Raw genomic sequence first — 17981 nt, forward strand, 5'->3', positions numbered from 1 at the left:
TTGAAACACAAAATGTATGTAAAATAAATCAAATATACTACAGTATCCTGAACTGATGGATGTTTCTGTTATTAATCCAATTTGCACTGATACAAATAGAGCAAAGAAAACAACAAACAAACCTCTTTGTACAACGCTAAACAGATTAGCAACACTACATATTATATCCCCAAAAGAGACCACAGAATTGGATAAGCACATCTCTGAAGTATAAAAAACTAAATATTATTACCTTTATGAAATTAGGGCACATTACATAACCACTGCAATTTGTGATGTGTATGAAATTATGTGCCTTTATTTTTATAAAACAATGGTTCCATAATTAAATTTGATCTCACTTAAATTAAAAAGAAGCATGTGTGGGGGGCTCTGTGCAACGTTTCATACAGTTGACTGCTGTTGGTTTGAATCATATCTATGAAATAGACTCCAATTTGTTCATGTAAATAGAGAGTCCTCTTCAAACACCATAGGTTAATTATGAAGTTCCACAGAGTTACGTGCTAGGGCCAATTCCGTTTACATTATATATGCTTCCCTTAGGCAATATCATGTATCATAGCATACATTTTTATTGCTTTGCAGGTAATACCCAACATTATCCATTAAGCAAGATAGCACACACCAATTAGTTAAACTGCAGGAATGCCTTAAAGACTTAAAGACCTGGATGATTTTCAATTTTTCTGCTTCTAAAATTAGATAAAACTGAGGTTATTGTACTTGCCCCAAAAATCTTAGAAACGTGGTATCTAACCAAATGCTTACTCTGGATGTCATTACCTTGGCCTCCAGTAACACTGTGAAGAATCTTGGAGCCATTTTTGACCATTTAATGTGCATAACAAACAATACGTAGGAGTACTTTATTATATTTGTGCACTCTCTCTAAAATTGGAATACCCAGTTTCAGAGTGATGCTGAAAAACTAGTTCATGCATTTATTACTTCTAGACTGGACTATTGTAATTCATTAATAGTAGGCCCTCCTAAAACTCCTTGAAAAGCCTTCAGCTGATCCAAAATGCTACAGCAAGAATACTAACAGGGACTTGGAAAAGAGAGCATATTTCGCTCATGCTGGCTTGGATCTTGTTAAATCATGTCAAATCTTATCAAACAGGTTTCTTTAACACGGCAATGACTTCAATGAAATGAAATGCTCTCCAAGTTTTCTATTGGGCTGTGATATTGCAACCCAATAGAGCATCTCTGGGGTGTGGCTGAGTGGGAGATTAACATCAGCTGACAACTACAAAAACTACGTGATGGCATAATTTCTGTACTGTGACACCAGTTAAAAGCTATTTGGGTTTTTCACAATAGCTGCAGATTTTTTACAGGTATGCATACTCACAGTGCTTAAAACTAACCTGTTGTACCAGTTGAAAAGAAGCCAGTTGACTCCTTCTAGCTGGTAGTCCCTGAGGCTGTTGCCATTCCTGTATTGTCTCGATTGTTCCCTCTTCTTCCACAGATTGGCAGGGGGACGCTCCTAAGTGACATATATGGCAGATAGGAAGTTAACTTTACATTTTTGATGAACACTTTTCAGTAGAATGTAAATATTACAAATGCATGACACAGTTTCTTATACATAATGTTAGCATTATGACCGTACAATTGACTGGCACCCCATCCAGGGTGTACTATAGCCGAGATAGGCTAAAGGATCTGTAACTTATACAATAGTAAATTGGATGTGGAGCTAGCATCAATGGTCATAAGCAAAATGTTGTTTATTTAAGCAAACTGGAGAATGACAATGGTTTAGAATATATAAAAAATAAGGAAATCCAGCAGTGTGACATACATGTAATATAAAAACAAAATCTCCAGCACGCCAACCTTGCTGCATCTGCAAACCTATATGGTAACATTGCACACAAAAAATGTCAGTGTATCTGATATATACACAGGGGTGTAGAGGTGTAAAAACTGACCTATTGTTACAACCACAGGTATGCAAAGTGTGAACTATTGTAGTGGACAGGGAAATAAAAGACGAAAGATAACCTGAAACTAAAACTGTCAGTCTTCATAGTACAAGTTACACGACTGATCTCTGTGTAGTCTAGTTATAAATACAACAGTTTGTTGCTCAATAAAGGGGAACTATAGAGTATGATAAAAAACAAAACCAAAACACATTGTTCTCTTTGAAGATTAGTCTATTTCTTTTCTCCTAATTTTGACTTCAGTCTTTTCAGTACATCTTGCGAATCTTCAATAGAAAATGTTTTCCTAGTTTTACCTTTCCAATAAAAACATCAATCACTGATGTTGAAGTGACTGACAGCAGGTGTTTGTCTTTCAAGCTCGCTCATACCCCTGTGTGAGTGTTGTCTTATTTAGATCACTGTAATATGTGTGTGTACACGCACACGCACACACGTATAAGAGTGATAAAGAAACATGGAAATACAGTGATAACTGAAGAAGGCTGGCAGGCACAACTTACCACCCTGCGTGAGTCTGGCTTGGCTGCCTGCAGCTGCTCAAACTCCTCAATCTTGCTCTGATCTACATCGTCCTTCAGCTCCCAGGTGCTGTCTTCATAAGGCAGAGAGCACCACTTTACCAGGTAGTACACCACTTCCTGTAACAAGCAGAGGAGGATTAGCACTGAAAAAGACTAGAGTGAGGCCAAGCTTTGCTTTTACAATATTAACAAAGGCTGCGAGGAAGCCCATTAGGATGGCCTTGGGCATTTCTGAGATACAAAGACATTGCTAGAGTGGAGAATCTTTTGAAAGGAACAAAACCATGAAAACCGTTCAGGAACTTATACAAATACAGAACTCACGTATGTGATGAAATGAAAAAGGATTCGCTTACCTCTCTTGTATCCTTGTCCTCGCAATATGACACCTCCAGCACTCTATCTACTTCTACGTAGTCAGGGTTAAATGGCTCCTCTTCCATCTGAGCGAGACAGAAGGAAAACACAAAAGGAAATGAAAAAGATTAAATAAAGGGAATAAACCAAAGTGCCCACTCACCATCTGGAAACTGAGATAAACATTATATTGTATCAAATGAGTGAGCAAAGAGACTCAAATATATGCACGCAGATGTGTACTGAACGTGCAGTTGCATCCTAAAAGACACACCAAATTGTGGAGACACCCACACCCACTTATAGAAATGTATTCGACAAAAAGTACCCCCCCCCCCCCAAAAAATAAAATAAAAAAATAAAAAAATAAAAACCAAATAATTGTGTCGACACACAAACCAGTCGCACATTCTTACATCTGCAAAGAAGAGTGCCCTCTGTGCCTGTTTCATCTTGAAGCGTTTGATCTTCTGCTGAATCCTCTTGTCCTTCTCCAGCTGCTGTTCTGTGGCCCACTCACAGTGTAGGTAGGAGCTGACACACACACACACACAAGATCAGTAAGGTAAGGGACTCGTGCAATCACCTAAACAGCATCTGGGGGAACTGCTGAGGCCAGCAGGTGTGATCACAGATTGCAGATGTGGTCACAGTCTCTACTGGCATGCTGTTCTCAGTCATATTTGTTTAGAAATATTAAGGTGTTTTCACATTCATATTTCCATCCTCGTTATCATTTGGCTGTGAAATGATGGATGTGATCTGGCTGATGACAGATTATCTGCCACACACAAAAACAAAATTCTGGGAAGCTGAGTATGACACTTAAATCTTAATTTCCAAAACATTAAAACTGATAATTTGGTGTGTGAACACGTTAGAATTTGTATTCTTCTTTATTAACAGAAAAAACAGTAATCATAACATTGAGGACACGACAATACTAAAAGTTGTCTCATGCATGCCTGTGATGTATTGATGTTTGAAAAGTCGAAAGTTCTTAATTACATCCTCTAGCTTTCATGTTGCCTGTGTCTCTATAGATATATCTATAGACAAAAACATATATGCCACTAACCACCCAGAAACTACACATGAATAACTTACTAGTTTTTGTATTTTACAAAAAACTCTTCCACCTCAATGACCACTCCTGGAGAGACCTAAAGAAAAAGAATGCAAAAACATAACAATGAGAAGCAATGCTTTCATTTAGTTTTAGTGCTATAATAAGGGGGGAAAAAACATAATACAACTCAATACATAGTCCCAAAAATCTATTAAGCTAAAAATTTGCAAGAGAAGCTTTTATCACAACTGTGCAATGGTTAAAAAATAAAGCAAAACAACAAATTAAATATTTACCTCCTTCTTAGCAATACGAGAAGACATGATTTTGTCAACAACAGCAGCATCCTCTTCACTGGGATTCTCCTACAGAGAACATGATATGGTTAATGTCAACTGATAAATTCATAACAGTCACCCCAGAGCATTAAGTTGCATAAATGTCTTCATAATATGATAACAAAAACAAACACCAGATGCTCTCTTACGCTTTACACATCATAAATCCCTTTGTCAAATTTATGATTCTGCATTACATAAAAATATCCCAGAATTATCTAATTAGAAATTAGAGGACAACTAATTTTATTTTTAAGCATTAAAATGTTTCTGTGGCCCTTTCTAACTTCTGTGCTGTTGCATCTAAAAAAAAAAAAAAAAAAAAAAAAAAAAAAAAGGACAGTGCAGTGAGTATTATGCTTCTTTTTTAAAGCCTTACTGCAGGGGTCCTGGTTTGTACGTCACAGTGTGTTGTTGAAAAGAACAGGCTAGCAGAGCAAGCAGTCCTATTGTTTTTTGTTTTGTTTTGTTTTTTTACTGAGTGTGTTTGTGTTCTTTTATGGTACAAAAATAAGATCTTCCCAACAATGTTTATGTGCACTATTTCCACAAACAATTCTATTTCTTTTCAAGATAAAACTCTTAATACATGTGAAAAAGAGAGACAAGACCAAAGTGGAGAGGTTTGGTCATAGAGCAAAGCACCATGGTTGACAAAAATCAAACAGCATATCAGCACAAACACCTCATACCAACTGTTAAAAGCAAGTTGGAGGGACGATTATTTGGGCTTGTTTTAAGGCCACAGGACATGAGCACCATGCAGTCACCAAGTCGACCACAAACTCCCCTGTATACCAAAGTATTCTAGAGCCAAATGTTAGACCATCTGCCCGACAGTTAAAATCTTGGTCTAAAATGGGTCATTGTGGACCATGATCCCAAACACACCAGCAACTTTACAATAGAGTAACTGGAAAAGAACCAAGTTGTTGCAGTTGCTCAGTACAGACTTTAACCCAATTCAAATACTGTGGTGGGACCTTAAGATAGCTGTGCATAAACAAATTCCCACAAACCTGATAAAACCATGCAGAAAATAAGTTACTTCAAGTTATTGCTGCTAAAGATGGTTCTACCAGCTAGTCAATCTTAGGGTGTACTGTATCTTTTTCACAAATAAAACATCCACTGATTCCAGTTAATACACTGAAGCTGTATTTTCCCATTTATGTTAAAACTGAAAGAACTGAAATTAAACGTGTTTCCCACAGAGTTATATGCAGAATTACTTACTACAAATAGCTGAAGAGCGGGTTCCCTGGATGCTGCAGTATTGGTTTTCTTGGCTTTGACAATAACCTTGACTTCTTCATCTGACAACCTGGTCTCCAGCTCTTCAGCATACTTCTTTCTCTTCACCTGTCGATTAGACCGCCTCTTCTAAAAAATAAATTAATTAATTTAAAAAGATATAAGCCAAAAAAAAGGAGTAAGAAGCACATTTACACAAAAGAGAAAACAAAGTAATCTCAACTACTTCATTAATCAATTTTGAAACTGCAAAATAAAATTGGTAATTAATGACTGCTTCGCATGAAAATTTCCCATATGGCTCTAAGACTGAAGATTTGATCAAGACTGAGCAGATGTTGCTAACAGAATCTTGAGCATGGACTCATTTCATTCTTAACTAGTGTGCCTGTTACAAACCGGTGTTATTTATTAACAAAAGCAACAATGTAACTACTTCACATAGGTCGCCAAAGCAAGGTAATAAACTTAGCTAAAGAAAACACAAAGAAAAAAACGCTATATGATCAGGTTCATGATTGACATATTATCAAGGCTCAGAGTGTCCTAGGGCTGTTCGATATAAATCGGATGACCAAGCTGGGCGTTGTGTACCTGGAGTCGAGTGTTTTAACCGATGCATGAAACTATACATTTTTAGACATAGGTTGTAACGGCCGCCGTTTTCTTTGTGAGTATTTATTACACAGCGTGCTGCGGGGGAAAGCCTGTTCTAACGTTTGAGGTTTATTTTTTAGCACCTTAAAGGCTCTTTTTTGCTTCTCATCCATAATCTGCATACTTTTTCACGTGATTCAGTTTATTTTGAAAAGTCTCAACATGATCTTGAGCTTTATTGTGAAAGGTTTATGTGGAAAATAAACAAGCGGACACGCGATGGTTTTACCGTCGTTGTTGCTAACGACTGCGCATAAAACAGGCGCTTGTCCGTCCGTAGTGTGGTTATATTAAATATAAGAGAAAGAGAGAACTTTAAGAAATTAATATAGCCACTACAGTGACCATCAAAACGATGAAAAAATATTGCCATAAACAGTTTATTTTGCGACACCACGAAGCGTAAAATGAAACAATAGATGTTTTTATATCGTCATCCGATATACATCGTTATATCAAACAGCCCTAGCAAAAGCACTTAACATTTATACATTTCCCTGTTCAAAATGATAATATAGAGTTTTCCATTGTGCAGGCCATTGCCCAACATAACCTATTACTGGCCTTACGTTACTAAAACCAAGTCAAAGTCCAGAAGAATATCCTTAAAATCAGAAAAAAAGTGCTCTAAAACCCAGCTTCTTTCTATTCCTTCCTGTCAAGCCTTTATAATTATCATATGCGTGGGCAGCTGCATCCTGCATCAATACACGAGCCCCTCCTAATGATAATATGTAGTTAATTAGGAATAAATGCCACTGAGCCACAGTTAATTAGGTGTGCAGCACAGTATTCCCGTGGAGATATACCCTTACATTCACAAACCCAAACTGACCAGAAGCTGGAGACTCAAACCTGCCGCATGCCACAATAATAGGAGCGAGCCCCTGAGGAGATCATGCTCCTGTTCCAGCTGGCGGCCAAGCTACTTCAACCTCTTCCACAAGATCATCATAAATGAGTCATCCACCGACTATTTTAATTAAGTCCTGGGGTGCCACTTAGCGGGCGTAATTATATCATACAACACACTGTAGTTAGTGGGGTGTCGTCCCCAGTCATTCATTCATGTCACTCATAACCTTTTGGATATCTGTCAGAACCTACTAGTGAGAAAAGCTTCACACAGACCAGAAGTGTGTTTTAAATGCTCAAGGGTAAACTCAGGTGACACCTACTTCAATTTGCCATTCTATCATTGATGCTCTGACCTAGATAAAAACCTCTGCTGTCAGTTTTCTCAATCATCAACACAGATGAGAATGTGTACTTGAGATAGCCACCCACTGTATGACCTCCATATGAACCAGAGAGTGGAGCCTTCCAGGATCAGACTAAAGCTGTTAAGTCTTCTACAATGCTCAGCAGCAGTGTGAACAGCCAGGCCGAGGACACCACTTAAGTTTTATCAGAAAGCTAACAGAAAAAGCGTCTCGTATTTCTCGTCTGCTCTCAATAACACCTGCACAAAATCTGAATAAAGTGGGGAAATAACAGTCAAATATAGCCAAGTTCCAACTTAAAATTCTAGTGTTGTCTCATATGTAAGGTTCATACTTTGGTTTGATAAACGGCAATGAAATGCACTAATTTCTCCCAGTCTCATTAGAGCCCCTGTTCCTTGTTGGCTTGTACTGTGCATGCATGTCTGCATAAGTTTGTGTATACTTTATACTGGAACTCACAGAGTCATCATCCTTCAAAGTGTGTTGAGGGGGAGGGTCATCATCCGACTCCTCTGAAGACTCGGGCTTTCGCCTTTTCTTCTTTCCAATCTTGATGACAATTTTCCTAAGAGAGAGAAAAAGACCCCATGAAAACAATGAAAAACATGTACCAAATATACAATTTTTACTCTGCTTTAGGCATATTTTAGCTGGACAAATGCCCTAATGGTACAATCCAGAGGCTTCTGATTAGTGTTTTCTGCCTTTTCGTGCTTGATTCTACACTGTGAAATTAATCCACATTTATTTTCAAAACATTGTTAAAAATCTTGTTTATCTCACAAATCTGTCCATGTCTAGAGTTCTTAAATATGAAATGATAACAAAAAAATTCTACCCAATAAACTTGTTCAAGTGTATGAAGTCCTGCTAAACATTCTACAATCTGTTTATCATGCAAGTATAAATATTCTACATGGGCAATTTGGCTTGTTCATTGTTTTTGACAATTCTTCATTTAAAGATGCACATGCATAAACTTTATGGAGTATATTAATGCAAAGTGAATGCATTTTAAGAGCTCATCACAGAAAGCAAAAACACCTCAAAAGAAGTGACATTTATTTCAGAAGAAACAGGGTTATTTTGAACTAAATCTACAGTGAGACATTTTAACAGCTTTTAAGTGGGTGGATAAGGAACTACTTCTAACAAAAAGGCTATCATTAATGGCTTCTAAGAGAAGGATGGAAAGACAACCAAAACATATACATTGAAAAAGAAAAGCATTTGCTGCATTGGATTCTGAAAGGAATAAATGCAGTTAAATGTCAAACTCCAACATACGTATAACAACAGCAGTGGAACGATTGTAGAGAATGGCTGCACGTATTAACATGCTCACAATGGACGCTGCCTCAGTTTATACAGAGAGGAATTTGGTGCTTTGCTAAAGCTCCTCCTTAAATGGAAGATTCACACCAACGTCATTTGATCCTAATTTGGTAAATATTTTTTTCCTCTTTAAAATACCATTCCTAGTTTGTGGGTGATGAAACTCTTACCTTGGTCTAATATACATTTATAGTACCAGAGCTCCAGATATCTTCAGCATCTCAGCAAATATCACTAAACTGCAGAATGACTATATGCAAGCTTTTAATTTTTTGCCAGCATTTCATATTCTAATCCCCTCTCCTCTCTTTCAGTCACATATCATTTCTGTGACCTTTCTCCATATATTCTCTAACCACATATGCAGACACTTCCCATCTTCCACTTCTCCACATGCATAATCTCTTGCTAGCCGCAAGTGGTAAATCTTTGGCTTGGTGTGATATTGATAGAAAATATATATCTTCTTCCCTATAAGCTTTCAAACATGTTAAGAGTGTGAGAGGAAAAATATGTGCAACTAGGACAGCAAAGAAACAAACTGTCAAGATAGCAACTTCAATATTTAAAACCACTAATTTTGTTGTTTCCGATTTATCATTTTATCCCCCTTACTCCTCCAAAATATGCTATGTCCAATCACAAAAGGGCATGAGTGAGGCATTCCCTTCTTTATTCTTATTCCAGCAACATGTTAAATTTAACCGAGGGATAACCACAGCACAGCAAACCAACTGCATTTTGTATATATTGTTTTGTATATATTTTTGTATATATTTGTAAGTGTGCATAAATATCATTATAACCCATTTTTTTTCATAGTTAAAATAAAGTAAAAACAAACAAAATAAAATTCCTCGAAAACATATTTTTGACACCTTTTCACGCATTTCACTTTTAATGTCAAAAGATTAATCATCTGAAGCTTATCTACATGGAAAAATACTTGAAGCAACATAGAATTAGTGGTCTGATAGACTAGATACATTTCAGGTGATACAAACACTCATCCACATACCTATTAAAATATCTGACTGTGTAAGATAGAAAATAACAGACTTCCAGCAATACTGAAGAGCTGTCCCCTCAGCTGGCATCCCTGTCCCTGTCCCCCCCACCCCACCCCTCTCTGGATGATATTACATCTCACAAATCCTCTTGACAATGACACTTTATGGTTGCCATGCAACATGCCCTTGGGAGTGTATTTGGCTATGTGGGTGTTAAATCTTCCTCATGACATCACTTCCTGTGAAAACAACACCAGTACATGGTTACTAACGCTACGAATGGCTAAGATATATGCCAAGTCAGAGTGGCACAGTGGAAGAAAAAAGAAAGTTTCCAGCTCTGACGCCAAGAAAAGAAGACAAAAACCTAAATGAAACAACACAAAAACAATACTGATAATAATGATAATAATAAAGTAGCTAAATGGGACTGAACACAATGTTTATCGTTGACTAAATAAAAGCTGGCTGTGATATGGGTCTTGCTGAATAGCAGTGTCACATCACCATTTAGCAGCTTGGCAACTAACAGCACATAACAGGGCTAAAGCATCTCTCTGACCCCCATATGGGAAAACTTGAACTGTGAAGCAAGATACTTGAGGACTCTAGAAACATCAATTGAGCCAGACAGTGAAGAAAGAAAATACGGATGCCGGTGTGATACATTTGTATCGACATCTGCTGCATGTGTGCATGGCATTTACGAGAGTCACGTGATTTACATAGATGCCATCGTAATGAAAAATAGATTCTACACTTGCACACACAAAAAACAAAACCCACATCTTAGTGATGGTAACATCCTGTTCCACCGCTTATGTGGCTGATACACAGGACCACCCAAAGATTTACTAACATCAGTACTAATGCACACTCTCCCTTTGACTGGATAGCCTTCCCACAAGCTGAAATATGGTAACTCAAATGACAGGGAATAAACTCAGACTTTGAAGTCAACCCCTTACTGACAAAAAGTGGTACAAAAGCAGACTCTTCTGGGTACTAGTTAGTTCTCCCTGATGTAAAGAACTTTAAAAGATCAGCATGAAAACCACTGAATTACAAAAATTCTATCCATTCTCCTAAGTATTCAAAATGCCTAACAGCCTGACCAGGCAAAGAGACAGCTGTAAAAAGAGTTTTTTTTATATATTGAAGGAAAATGCCAAATTTATGAGAAAGTGAACACAAGAAGAAACTGTCTGCAACAAAGTCTCTGGGGCATGTGTTAAACAAATAATTACCTTACAATACCAACAGTCAACTCTATATTGATGCAATTTCCCATATTGAATTTTATCAATTGGGTCAAAACCATTTCAAATTATTAAATTTGTTCGCACTGATGTTTTCCAATCTTGAGCAAAACAAATGACCTTCAGACCAACCCTTCGAAACATTATTCAATGAATAGTTTGTCCATTAAAACTAACTGATATCAGAAGGTGACTTCATAACTTTGGCAACCATGTCATGTTTCTTGACATGTGATAACCTCTATGGTTGCAGAGCACACCACTTCTACTTATTTTTGTTTCCTATATTTGTACTTTATGGTGCATTTCCACCCAGAGTTGCTGGGTGGAAATGTTTGTTCCTGATAAAGATTCTAAATTTTACAAGGCCATGTTCAAGACATAATCCTACATCTTTAATTTGACTACAGTTGCCCCTGATCTGACATTACTCTGTATCACTGATGATAGGCTATCACAAGCTTTTTCCTGAGAGTAATAATCTAGTTGCTCGGCTTTCTTGGCTGCTTTTCCCTCATTGTGCCAAATAACCCCATCCCTTGTCCCCCAGTGTTGTCCTGTCCTACTTGGCATGCCGCCAGTGAGAGTGCATGAGTGAGGGTTTGATTTTAATAGAATCAAGATCTGATGGTGCTTTGCCAGCCAAAACTGCAATGAGGCATTTCAGCATGTCGGAGGAACAGTATTCAACTATTAGATAGCCTACCTCAGAAAATTATGATTTTGAGTGAACGAATTATACTCAAAAATGCCGTTAAGTATGCTGCGTGTTTGTGTGCGTTTCTTATCCTGAGGGGCTTATTGACACAGCACTGCAGGTCGTTCTCAGGAAATCCCCCTTCTTATGAATGGAAGGCTATAATCTCAGTACCACATAGCAAACAACTGGAAACAGTAGCAGCAGCAGCGCTATCAAGCACCCTCTAAAACACAAATACTATATCAGCGCAGAGCACATGGCCTCATGGGATTTCTGCTTTATACAGCAAACATTTTTTTTTTTTTAAATTAAAAACGGGTAGTAGCCTCTTTCTCTTCCACACAGACATACGCGCACACACACACACACACATATAAGAACATCTGAGTTTGCATTAAGACATGCACAGACCCCCAGAATGTTTATATATCACATGCCTGCACATGTGAACACGCACAAAAATGCACCCTGCAAGGGATTAACTAGGAAAACAATAAAAAAAAAAACCAGCTTTAGCTTTCCCTAATGAAAAAAGTGAGGGAGAAGAGATTAGACAGCTAGCAGGCAAGCATTGAAATATGAACAGCTATACGCTGCAGCACATACACTAGACTTAAACCTCCATTTTCTATCATGTAATTGATCTCACAAGCACCATTTTGTTTGATATTTTCCTACTGCCCTGCTGCTTTGTAGTATCAGCATATTTATAACATGCCTGCTCACAGGAAGCATTGGATGCACAGCTTTGAGCATGCTGATTGAACCAAATTTATATTAGGAAAAAAAATGTAAAGAGGAGGGGGAGGGTGGAACAAAAAGAGCAGCACACTGCTTTCATCTGATAATTATTTGAGGGTATTTTTCAGCAGGTAGGCTGCACGAAAAGCACATTCCAGCCTACAGAGAGCCGTGATCGGTCAAGCCTATCCAGTAAAATAACCACCTCCTCTCCTTAGAGTAGATAATGTTGGTTAATATTTAAATTCATAAAATTCTGGCTGAAAAGCGAGAAAAAAAAATCTATTAGTGCCCTAGTCCTGTTTATTAAGATTAGGTGTATTTACACAATATTAAAAACAGGATAGGATGCAGGATGCAGGTCCTATGGTGACCCTGAAAAAGGCATCCTGCCCACAACATCTTTTAGGGTCAGTCCATCATGTCATGCTGAAAGCAAGTAAAGCTTTTATAATTAAAAATGAATTATTTTACAATGATGGGTTAACTCACTAATCTGTTTTACTATTACAGTCTGTCATTTCCAAAGCGTACCACAAGCAATTTTATGTATGATATTATGGTATGATATATCTTTGAGGTACAAATACGTGCTTAAGTAACGCCCTTTTGATTAAAACAAAAACAAAAACACCACAAACGAGTGAATCTGAAGATTCAACATAAACACCTGTAATACTAACAGTTGAAATGATTCCCCAGGGTTATTGCACCTTATAGCAGCAAAGCATAAGAGCTTCCACGATGATGTGTCTGATTTGCCTAAATGCTGTGGGATCTAATGGTCTATGTTTAAGCTTTGATAAATATTCAGCAGTCGTAGTGATTAAAGTCAATTTAATTATTAAGACGGTTATAAACCAAGTTGAAAATTAGTCTCTATAATTCCCCAATAGCTGATTTTAATGTACCACATCTTGTTTTGCCAAAGTAGGACATCAGTTAGGACTTTAGTGCTGGAAAATTCTTGTTGGGCTATAGTTTCATTAAAAATCCCCAGATAAGAAGAGTCATTTGATACTGAAGCATATTAGCCAAGACAAAGATAACAAATATGTAACATTTATTCTCCAGTTTGATTTTTCTTGGATATCTGTCATGTCCACCTGTCACAGCGGCTGTTGCATCCATATTTTAATCGGCTGCATTAATGTATTTATTCTCATCAGACAGGCAGATTTTCCATATGATTGTATGACCCCCCAATTTGCTTTCCAAGCATCTGGTGAGCAAACTATCCAAGTAATCCAGAGGACACTTATTAGGCATTAAACAGAATTGATTCTCCGAGAAACATAGGTAGTGATGACAGTATAGTGGTCTCAGAGAAACAGAGCCTTAAGTATACTGACAATTAGGGTAATGGTCTTATCGTGGGATCCAATTCCCTGCTTAAAGAGCAGTCAGACGATGCGATGGAAGAGTGAGCACATACTCAAACAGCACCAAATACACACAACCTCCAGCTTTCTGAACACAGCCAAGCACACACCCTCAACAGAGCAGAGCCTGAATTAATGACTTTAGCGGAAGGTTAGTACCTCTGCAGTCGGTATACATTAATATTTTATGTGGAGATCCTTGGTGGTGCATGCATATAAACAGGACTCTCTCCACTATGAATACAGAAAAGACGCTTCGTGTTATAGTCTCAATCACCGCAGTCTTCATCACAAGTGCAACAGATCTACCCCTCACTGTACATATATAAACATATTCCAACTGCATCTGTGTGGAGCAAAAATAGAAACTGTGAATCTTCTTCACAAAAAAAGAAAGAACTAGTAAACAGACTATGCATTATACAGCATATCTATAATTAATTGTGTACTCTTGAATGTATGCAAATGTGTGTAGAATTGGGCTTTTATTGCCAGACCAAGAGTCAACCCAAAATCCATTTCATCTATGATATGGGTAACTAGACTTCAATTCAGCTGTAACTACCCAAGTAGTTGAATGACAAGAAGACCATGACAGGTATGGCACATAAGGTCAAGAGGCCAAGGCACAGTCAGAAATACAGCCATTCATAGCCTTAATGCAAGAACACTATTATGGATAGGCCCTGTGAAGTAGTTCTACAAGTCCATAGTCAAAATGTACAATACAAAAATGAAAATAAACACTGTAACTGTTACAACAGTGCCAGTCACTTCAGTCTTTTATAGGTGGTATGTTTGTTCTGTTAGCATTGAAAGTTTTCTCCTTTCTGTCTTTCATCAACAAGTAGTCACTCCCTGTGCATTTGCAATAATACAGTTACTTCATTACTGTTTAGAAAAAGGTTAAGTCAAAAAGTGGGTGTTTATGACAAAATCAGGCCCTCCAATAGGTTTTAGTTTTTATGTTTATGATTAGAGTGCTGTGACAATGTGGCGGATCATGTTTTGACTTCGTTATTCAAGGTCTACACCTGCCTGTCTCAGTTAAACTGGACTTGCTGGATTTAGGTGAATGCACATTCTATTCCTGTAAGTGTCTTTGTTTATATCAACATGGCCATCAAGAGTCACAGTTATTTTGGTTTTTGAGTCTTCAAGCAGCATCATTAACTGGAGCTCTTGAAAAAGATCCTCTCCAATTTGTCTGTTCTTTATTTGCTAATTAGCAAAGTAAAAGCTCCATTAGCCTCAAGATTTTCTTAGCTATGAATCTTCACACCTCAGAGGAAACATTCACACACTCCTACAAACCTCTTGTCATATACAGACAGCTATACGTCACTGCCGTGTTCGCACCAAAGTCTTTTGCATTTTAACAGCTTAACATATTTAAGAGCAATTTTAATAGCTTAAATAGCTTAAATCACAAAATATGATTAATTAAGGCATAGTAATGTCATGTAATGTTTAGCAAAATATAAAGCAAAACAGTCAAACTAATTTGAAATGTCATGCACTTTATAAATTTCTCAGTATGGTCACTCTAGTCAGATGACCGGTCCATCATCTGACCTGAATACACTTCATTTTTCAAAATGGCTGGAATACATGAAGAAATGGGTGCTATAAAATGTGGTCCATATCACTGACTGTATTTTGGTCTGACTGTTTTTTTGTTTTTTAAAACAACATTTACCCCAGGTATGGTTGCTAGGGTTACTTAGCTCATTAGCTTATAACAACAATGACTGTTATCTGTGACACATTTAAATGACAGACTGCAAACACACTGTTAGCTGTCCTTTAAAGCCATCAAGTCTTAGACTGCACTTGATTACATACTGATGGTTTTAAGAACTGTCTCAACGGATGCAAGGTGGTTAGAAGAGTAAAGGATCTGGGTGTGCACTCTCTAACCGATATGAGTGAAGCTTCCTGATCTTAAAAGTCAAAGATAAATAACAAGTTCAAACAACGCTTTCATTTTAAGATCACACCTTAGCTTGTTCAGAAATTCAATCACATCCACAAACCTCATGGAGCTCATCATGGAGCTGAGACATGACTTAATGTGAACACCAACAGACACCTACCTCCAACTAAACCTGAAAGTGCAGGCAGACTGTATCACAATGACTGATGCCTCCATCATCTCACTGTTCTCCCAAACATTAGCACTTCCACAACTTTGTCATTATCACACACAGGACATGTGAAATTCATTATGTGCTACAGCTTTTCTCCCTCAGCATACCTCATCTAATTATTAACCAAGGCCGCAACCAACCAGATATTCAGTTTGACCATTTCCAGCCACTCTCACGCTAGGTCTCAAATGTGGGTGCTGCTTTAAAACCAATAGCGATTTTTTTTCTAGCTGTACAATGTGATATATTTAAACATTCCCCCATTCCTTCAGTTCCCTGCCTCTGCATTCACATCTGCACCAGCTGATATCTTAACAGGCTGCGCTGGGTGTGGCTTAGAGCTACATACTGCTCATAGCAGTTAAAAATGGGGGGATGGGAGACAGATTAAGGTATCTTTACATCAGCACTACTCACCAAAACATACTAAGAAGCACTGTCCTGCATGTAAATGGAGTCTTTGTGTGCTCCTCCCATGTCTATGCTGATGACTGAGCCTGGTTTATTGTTATGGCGTGCAGTAAAGTCTGTTGAACTTTGAGCTTCCATCTTGGCAACCACAGGCAGAAAATAAATGTAAAAATGTACCAATAAAAATCAACCGATACACAAGAACCGAAAATCAGTCAAATGCTGCTGCTTTATTGATGCAAATAGCAAGCAGACATTACCTTAAGTCAGAAAAAGACAAAGTACATGTATAGTAACATTAATTCAAGTTTAAACTTACTGAGCTGTGACTTGGGAACTTGAAGAAAATATTTTTTTCCCCTATTGAACATTGCTCTTTTTAAACTGGCTCTAGAATCAAACATTTAGAACAATCATCATAAATATGTAATAGTTTCAAACTCTAAACCATCCCTTTAAATTCCTGTTAGAAAAGTGGATGTGGATGAAGTGAAGTGAAGAGCCTCAACATAAACTTGACTTTTACTGAACGCAAGCTATGCGTTTCACCATTTTCCAGTAGTGACAAAATAGTGATCAATAATGTTAACATGTTTTTCACAACATAATCTATAGAAAATACAATAGCTGACATAAGCTTTCCAATATGTAAGATTTGGTCCTGTAACTTTTCATTTTATATGAATCTCTGTCTCAATGTATTGTTTATCCTATTTACATATTAATGTGGTGTATATTGTTGCTATACAATTATTTAAAAATCCTAATTTGAATTCCGAAACGCTGAAGCTACAATTTCTTTGTCTTTTGTATATTAAGTATAATGACAGATAGTTAATCAGTGGCACATGTTACTTGCTCATACGGGCTCATGAAATGCCGCTGTTACTTAAGCATGAGTTGAGTTAAAAGAAATGAGATCAAAGCAATGCTTAGTGGATTATTTTTTGCCAAAGCAACAGTGCACTGCAGCAGTTTATAGCTGAGCATTTATGGTTTTGACTACATACCCGATCTTGGCCTTCTGCTTGGGCTTGGAGGAGGGTATAATACAAGCTTTCCTGCAGGCCTTCTCCTTGGACCGTGCCTTCCCATTTCCTTTGTGCTCATGATCACGGTGGGCTTTGTACTGCGAAGAAGAGCTGGGGAAGCTCTCTGGGCTCATAACCCTTGGGATGTTTTTCTCCCCTCTTTGCCGAGCCTTTGCAATAGCCTCTGATATTATCCTATTTGCCTTCTCCTGCTTGTCCTGTGGAGTTGAATCCATCTGATGATGCGTCCTCCGTGGAACCCTCTTCTCTGATGAGGAGCTGGATGAAGATGAAGAGGAAGATGAAGAGGATGATGACGAGGATGAGCTGCTCTTCATTGGGGGACTGAGGACCCGTATCTGGCTTCCGGGACCATTAGCGTTCTTTCGAGGCTATGGTCAAAGAGAAAAATAAACAGAAACATAGTGAGCATGGTACTGTAAAAGGTGTGTGATGTCATCTAGTCTTCGAAACAAAAAGCTGCACCTTAGAAAAATCTAGTGATGCAAAGATCTTTAAAAAGAAAAAGCTTAATAACAAAACAAATGTCCAAATACTAGCTTCAAAACACTGACT

At 37.7% G+C, this 17981-nt stretch overlaps 1 protein-coding gene across 5 annotated transcripts in view; it reads right to left on the minus strand.

The window, feature by feature from the left end:
* chd9 (chromodomain helicase DNA binding protein 9) overlaps positions 1–17981 on the minus strand; it is a 74249-nt gene that overhangs the window by 25457 nt on the left and 30811 nt on the right. For all 5 annotated transcript variants that reach the window (XM_006779782.3, XM_006779781.3, XM_035914927.2 and 2 more), the window contains 9 exons: positions 17385–17797; positions 7846–7951; positions 5486–5632; positions 4208–4276; positions 3950–4005; positions 3259–3376; positions 2842–2928; positions 2465–2602; positions 1377–1498 (listed from right to left, as the gene is read on the minus strand). In XM_006779782.3, the coding sequence (XP_006779845.2) occupies positions 1377–1498; positions 2465–2602; positions 2842–2928; positions 3259–3376; positions 3950–4005; positions 4208–4276; positions 5486–5632; positions 7846–7951; positions 17385–17797 (1256 nt within the window). The remainder of the gene's footprint in view (positions 1–1376; positions 1499–2464; positions 2603–2841; positions 2929–3258; positions 3377–3949; positions 4006–4207; positions 4277–5485; positions 5633–7845; positions 7952–17384; positions 17798–17981) is intronic.

Source organism: Neolamprologus brichardi, chromosome 1 (genome assembly GCF_056152115.1).
Source record: "Neolamprologus brichardi isolate AB-2024 chromosome 1, ASM5615211v1, whole genome shotgun sequence".
Classification (NCBI taxonomy): Eukaryota; Metazoa; Chordata; class Actinopteri; order Cichliformes; family Cichlidae; genus Neolamprologus; species Neolamprologus brichardi.